This window comes from Lampetra planeri, chromosome 10, assembly GCF_965212315.1.
Source record: "Lampetra planeri chromosome 10, kcLamPlan1.2.h2, whole genome shotgun sequence".
NCBI classification, from domain to species: Eukaryota; Metazoa; Chordata; class Hyperoartia; order Petromyzontiformes; family Petromyzontidae; genus Lampetra; species Lampetra planeri.
Window position 1 is genome coordinate 12,352,503 of NC_136116.1, and position 6,740 is coordinate 12,359,242.

General features: G+C 48.5%; 1 protein-coding gene across 2 annotated transcripts in view; it reads right to left on the reverse strand.

Annotated features, from left to right (window-relative positions):
- LOC144721043 (zinc finger E-box-binding homeobox 2-like) overlaps positions 1-1,129 on the reverse strand; it is a 75,113-nt gene extending 73,984 nt beyond the window's left edge. The window contains exon 1 of one of the 2 annotated variants that reach the window (XM_078598346.1): positions 956-1,129. In XM_078598346.1, coding sequence (XP_078454472.1) covers positions 956-1,049 — 94 coding nt within the window. In that variant the 5' untranslated portion in view covers positions 1,050-1,129. Of the gene's footprint in view, positions 1-652 lie in introns of both variants that reach the window. The other variant, XM_078598345.1, reaches the window with a different exon arrangement.
- Between the last annotated feature and the right edge of the window lie 5,611 nt (positions 1,130-6,740).

Sequence of the window (6,740 nt, forward strand, 5' to 3'; positions counted from 1 at the left end):
AATGTACCCCGCTCCTCCCCTCCCGAGAATTAGGGGACCGCTATTCGAAAGTGGATAGCGGCTCCGAGCCTGCTAGCCGGCTCGCGTGGACCCTTCACGCGCATGTCACACGTGGAACGTACGGAAACAAACGCACTTTTGGCACGCACACGCCATGGCTTTCGTATGTACACGCGTGCCCCTATATTGTAGCATAAGATAACGTGACTATGTCAAAGATTCGTCTCAATTATTTATTAGGCTACGCATATATGTGCGCACAACTACTCGCCACAAACTTACATCGCCGATTTGAAATCCCGGTTTAAGAACGTGCGTAGCCTCACACTGAAATACGAAATGAAATTACAAAGGGAATGAATGCCACGGTACTTTGCACGTACGCGCACCATCGCTTCGACACACAAACAGCGGCAACACCGCACAGCGTCACCCGCTTCTCGCACAACATCATCTCTAACTCGGAGGTTTTTTTTCTTTTTCCCCCGTGACGCGGGGCTTTAAACGTACGGAAGAGCAATTGGGAACATAACGGGCACTCACCGCTCCGCTATCCGCCGTTGGGAGCAAACCCACCCGCAGCGGAACACCAACTTAACACTTTACTAACCACAACGACGCAACTCGAATCAAAACTTTTTGAGTTTCTTACCCGCGTTCGTTTGTTCCTGCCCGTGGCACTTTTTGCGTGTTTTCAACACGCTGCCACCTCGTTCGTAGCGAAGCGTGGGGTCTCCCCCCACTCTCCCCCCACCACCACCACCCACCCACCACATCTCACCTCCCGTCCCGTTAGCGCGCGGTTCAGGCCGTGCGTGGAACGCTTCGGCGGCGGCGGCGGCGGTGTCGTCTCACAGGTAACGGCGCAACAACAACAAAAAAAAGCGAGCGCTGTACGTCGGAAAAAAGCAAAAAAAAACAAAAAGTAATAAGCACGTGCTCGATGGAAACTCACCGTTTTTTCTCTTCGGGTTGGCTTGCTTTCGTCGCTTACACCTCGGTCCCTCCGCCATGATCGGCTGCTGCTTCATTGATAAAACTCGGAGCATTTCTCAGCTCTCGGAAGCTGCTGCGCGCGGTGTTCCCAGCACACAGCCACCTCCAACCACCACCACCAACAACCACCTCAACCACTAACCCTCCTACCACCCACCCACCCACTCGCCCACCTAACCCACCCCTCTCGCCCACCGTTGCTGCCGCCGCCCTGCAGATCACTCGCGTTGACCGCGCCCCGCTCCGCTTGCCAAACTCATTTAAATACAGCAGAGCCTCGGACGGGGATGCGTCCGTGCTGTTGTCTTGCCTGTTTTGTACTCTCCCCCGCCCGCCCGCCCGCCCCACTATAGCTCAGAGTTACTAATACCGACGAGTATCCTTACTCAATCGTTACGCTCACTCGCTCGCTCGCTAGTTCGCTCGTGATGAAGCCGGCTCGCACGGAGGCCAGCCGCGCACTATCAACACGCACGCAAAGCAACCCCGAATAATTAATGAACAAAATAACAACGGTACAAAAAAAAAGGGCAGGCACGCTTTCGGAGCGAGTTAATTAAGCTGAGCAGTAGCTCACGATGCGTTCATGTTTAGCGTCATCTCGAAACAGACCCGCGCAGCCACGCACGCACACACGCACGCACGCGTGGGTGCGCGCACAATCGGGGTGAAGAGAGAGGGGATGCGTAGAGCGGATACACTAGCGGAAAGTTTTCTTTTTGTGTGTGTTTTAAGCCCTCTGCCTCGCACGCACGCACACACACTCTCTCTTCTTCTCTGGCTGTCTCTCGCTCCCCCCCCCGGCGCCTTTCTCTCTAAAGCGAACTGTGGTAACGGCTACCTCCGCCCGGCACCGTTACTCGCGCGCAGCTCACAAGGGCGGCGCGTCGCCTCCCCTGCGCGAGCGAGCGAGCGAACTGCGCGTCTCTGATGCGGGGCAGCAGCGAGCGACGTTTACGCACGGAGCGTGGTAGATGCGCGTCTCGCACCCGTGACTCCACCACCAGTCGATACGAGCGCGCACTCCTCCTCGCTCTTGCTGCTGCTGCTGCTCCTCCTCCTGACCCCTCTCCTCCTACTCCTTCGTCTGCTCCCGCTGTTCGCTGTACGTGCCATGGGACTTCTGGAGATGACAACTGCTTCGCGAAGCCAAGAGGGGAAGCCGCGCCAAAGGAATCCGTGGAATAGTCGCTGTAATATTCCGTGTCGGGCATTAGTTGTGCATTTATTTGGTGCTAATAAGCGAGCCACGGTAGGGCATTGCGCACTGATTTTTTTTTCTGCACGTGTATCACGGATACATTAATAAGTGCAATTGCAAACAGAATTAAACTATGTTAGCTGTACAAATGCGTTTAAAGTGGCTATTTGGATTGTTAACATTAAAAGTTTAATTCTGAGTGCACAACCATTGTTACGTGATGGTTGGTCTTTTCGTTTATAATCTTCCTACTTGGAAATCACGCACTAGCAAATTGTTTCTGTCTGTTATTTCAAGCACGTTTTTGCTTATTTTCCGTGTGAGATTGTTGCAAGCTCGTATCGCCTTAGGCATTAATAACAGCATACAGACGCGAGTGTATTTTAGTCGATGTGCTTTTAAATGGGTCAATCCCTTGCGAGTTATCGTACATGGTGTGTTGCACAGATATATCGCATTTGAGGGGTGTCAAAACGACATTGGCAGCGTGTCTTCGCTTGTGCTTTTATTGACGAAAACTTATTTTAGTCTCATTTTGAAAGTGCCGTCGCAATGTGCTGCACCGAATGCAGGATTCTAACATGTTTTAGCCCAAGGTCTGAGTGCATATTTAGCCTTTTTTTAAACATAAACGTCCTTTCCTTCTATCAACATCGTTTTAAATGTATCATTCTGTATACATGCATCTTAAACCGTGGACACATATGGTGTATTAAAAAAAAATACTTTTTAAAATTTCTATATACATGGCAAGTAAAAAAAAAACATCACCAGAAGTTACAACTCTCTCTGGAGTTAAGCGGTAGTGCAGTCGTTAGAACACTGTTCCGTGAACCCTTCGACCCCAGTTCGATTCCCAGACACTGATCAGCTCGAATTACGGCTTGGGAAGCCCTTCATCCAACAGTGGACACACAAATAACTGCGCATTATGACTGTATTGTCGGGATTAGAAGACACACTCCCCCCCCCTTAATTTAAAGTAAAATGTGTGAGTCCATCTTATAATCCGGTAGATGTGTTTATGTGTCGGTCAGATTCGAACAGCTCTAGTTACACACACACACATTTTCCGGACGATGCGAGATGTATTTAACGTAACTGAATGTGACGCAGAACCCGCAAACCGGGGGTATGAGAATATTACTCCGTGGAAGCAGTCCCTGAGTTTATTCCAACGCTACTCTTTCGAGTCGCGTCATTTCACGGGGGGGTGGGCGGGACTCGTTTTACCCTTCAGCGTGAAGCGCAGAATAAGCCACTCGTGGCGTTTTAAAAACATTACGAGCGCGTTAAGTCACCCAACTGCCCCTCAATCCTCCACTCGCCCTCTCGAAAGACATTCAACAATCGCTATGTTCGCACCAACGCACGTGACCGCGAGAACGGCCGTCCATAGTTTGAGCTTGCGGGAGGATTGTGTGTATGAATTATCCTAGCAGGAGGTGTCAACTGTGGATATAAACCTCGCCTCGCTGTCACGATGTTGCAGTGTGGTAATCTCACGCGTCGTATTTTACATGTTTCCAAAATCGTGCAAAAGAGTGAACGAGCCGTCGGATAATGCAATAGAAGAAACTCTTCAAAAACCTCTGCAGTAGCCATAGACCCATTGCGCACAGCTCAACCGAGATTAAAGCATGCGCGTTCATTGATTATAAAGTCGCAAATATTAAACTCGAATTGCAACGGACATATTTCTACGTTTTGCATTGCACGCGGTCTAAGAAAAAAACGTATCTAGAGGTGCGCAAATTCGTCCAGTCGGAATACCATCATAAAACGTTGCCCTATCGTGCATTGCAGTAACATTCGCAGAATCTGTTCTTTAATTCGATTCTGGCCGAGACAGATGTTGAAGGGAGCGTGCTTGATATTGCATTGTTACCGCTGCTCCTGGAAAATGAGAAGCATTCACTGCAGAGTGCATCGCGAATTGTTTCATTCGTTCGAGTATTGGTGCATTGTTTTTTTGTTAAATGTGCAATACGTACATTATATGTTATGTACCTGAGAGCTGGAAAAACGCACACTACTCGAGCAATTGTTCGATTAAATTTAGTTTGAGCCTGGACGGAGCCCATTGAGATGAGAGAGTTGGACAAATAAATGGAGCACAGTAAAGGAGAGGATCGTTGTGAATAGGTTCCACTTAAATATAATAATTGACAGTCATTTGTCAATCCAATGCTGGATGAAGGGCTCCATAGGCCATGCCAGTCATGAGGGTTACTGGACCAAGTTGGTCAGTGTGGATTGGTGAAAGGGGTAGTTGACCCAAGACCGGTTCGGATATAACTCACCACTGATGTTTGCCGTCCTGGGAAATCTAACTCGCCACGTCCATCGCTCACTGCGCTAACCACTGCACCACCGTTCTACTTAATAATTGTAAATAAACACTGTACAAAATAAAAAAGAGACTACAGTATACTGTAATATTCCCAAATCTAACTTTCCACACATATTTATTAATGTGACGATATGTTCGCACGGCTATTTTTCAGCCGCAGAATTCATATCCCATGCCCTTGCAGCTAAGAATGCTTGAGCGTTCATTGTTTGCATTTCTCGTAAATCTGAAATATTTACTGTCAAAAATTTGGCAGCCCACACAGCAGTTCATCAGATGGGGCATCTCGTGGCCATTGGGGCTCGCGACGGTGAGGCGAGTAACTCACGTTAAAGGGGGCCGTCAAACCCAGCCCCGTGTTGTGCCATTGGATACGGGCGGGGCGTGTTACACGAGCGGTTACCAAACTCCAGGACGTTGCGGCCCCCCTCCACGATGCGCGTTTCCATTTCTCGCCGTGCGCTCAACTCGCACGTCAATTGGATAATGTGCCTCGCGCGAATCTGTTGGGTATTGATTGGTGTACAAAATGGAACGCTTTGAACAGGAGTTGGGCGGGAGGACGAGGAGAGGTTGGGAGTAATGGGGGCGGGAGGTTGGAGGTGGGAGGTGAGAGCAAGACATTGAGGTTGGAGACAGCTGTAACGACAAAGAGAGAGAGAGACAAAATCTCCCGTTTAGCCTTACAGACTGTAGGAGCAAATGCTGTTAGCAAGTACGCATTTAGGCTGGCATGGCACGCGAGGGGGTGGTGTGGCCAGTGTCATTCCTGGACACCTTTTATCACTCGTGTCGATGTTCACACACTGACAACATGGACTTATTTTAGTTTCGAGTTGATCTAGGGAAGGTCCAGACAGCATATGGTACTGTGGTGAATTCCCAGACTTTAAGCCTGGATGTACTAACCGCTACGCCACTGCTTTGCACCCACTACTAACAACAACGAGGACAAAAACTACACCATCAGCAGCATGTTCAGCACAAGCACCAGGGGTACAGCAGAATCACATCACCATCACTACCATGCACATCACCACTGAACCATCATGTTGCTTAAGTTGTATTCGGTCCTACTATTGTATTAACAACTCGGTCTTATCACAGCGGATTAGCCGGTAAAGTGACATGCAGTGCTCTGACACTTGACAAGTATGACACACTCGCAGTGCGGTGTGTCCGCTGTGGATGGAGTCATAAGACTCAGTGTCGTCAGTCACACACCGGCTGGAATGTGCCAACTGAATACTGTATGTGACACTTGAAAAGGTCGACTAATGAGAGTCTGTTACATAAGCTCGTGGAGGTTAGAGTGAGCTTGTTGCAGGAGTGTGTGGGTGATGAGAGTCAAATAAAAGCGCTTCTACGGCGGTAATAACCTGCCATTAATACATAATTCAGTTACCGCCAGTTAATGATCACTCCAGGTGAGAAAAAAAAGTATGTATCATTCGTTTTTCTACTTTTTTTACGTGAACATTTCTCAAGTAATTTCTCAGTTTTCAGAAAAACACGGGGATTTGTTTTTATCCGCGGGCTGCCGAGCGCCGAATGCTACCAGCGCTTCCAGCGCTCCCTTTCCGCTGTATGAAAACATTGTGGAAATTATTGTGGCCTATTCATAATTCATTGAATATCACACATCTGTGTGTGATTAGGCAACTGCTGCAGTGTCATGCAAGAAACCAAATATTGGTTGTGTTATGCCACTCTAGCCACTCCTGTGGATTCCATTTGTAATGTCTCTACCACAGCCTGAAATGTATCAACATTTTTAAAATATCTGTCAGTCCTTAGAACAGGTGAAGCTGTAAACCATTTTTCAACGTGTTGCTCTCTCCCATGAACTCAGCTAACAAGCCATTCCTTATAGTGCTGCCCACCACGCCGACCCACGCGTTTGTTAAACTACCATACCTCCCATCCATCGTGTAATGTGTCCGCACATACACACATACACATGGAAAAATGTGTTTGGCTGACAGAGAGGCATGCATCTCGGACACTGGCATTACTGTGGACTTTCGAATGACCAACGTAACCAGGAAGGAAAGAAAGGGGGCATACAAGACACTTTGCTTTGCTGTGGAGATTCGTGATGTAGAATATGTTGCTTCAGTGAAAAGGCAAAGCAAGCCACTCACTCTAGAGGTCGTCAGACTTTGTTGACATGCACCTTTCCCCGGTATT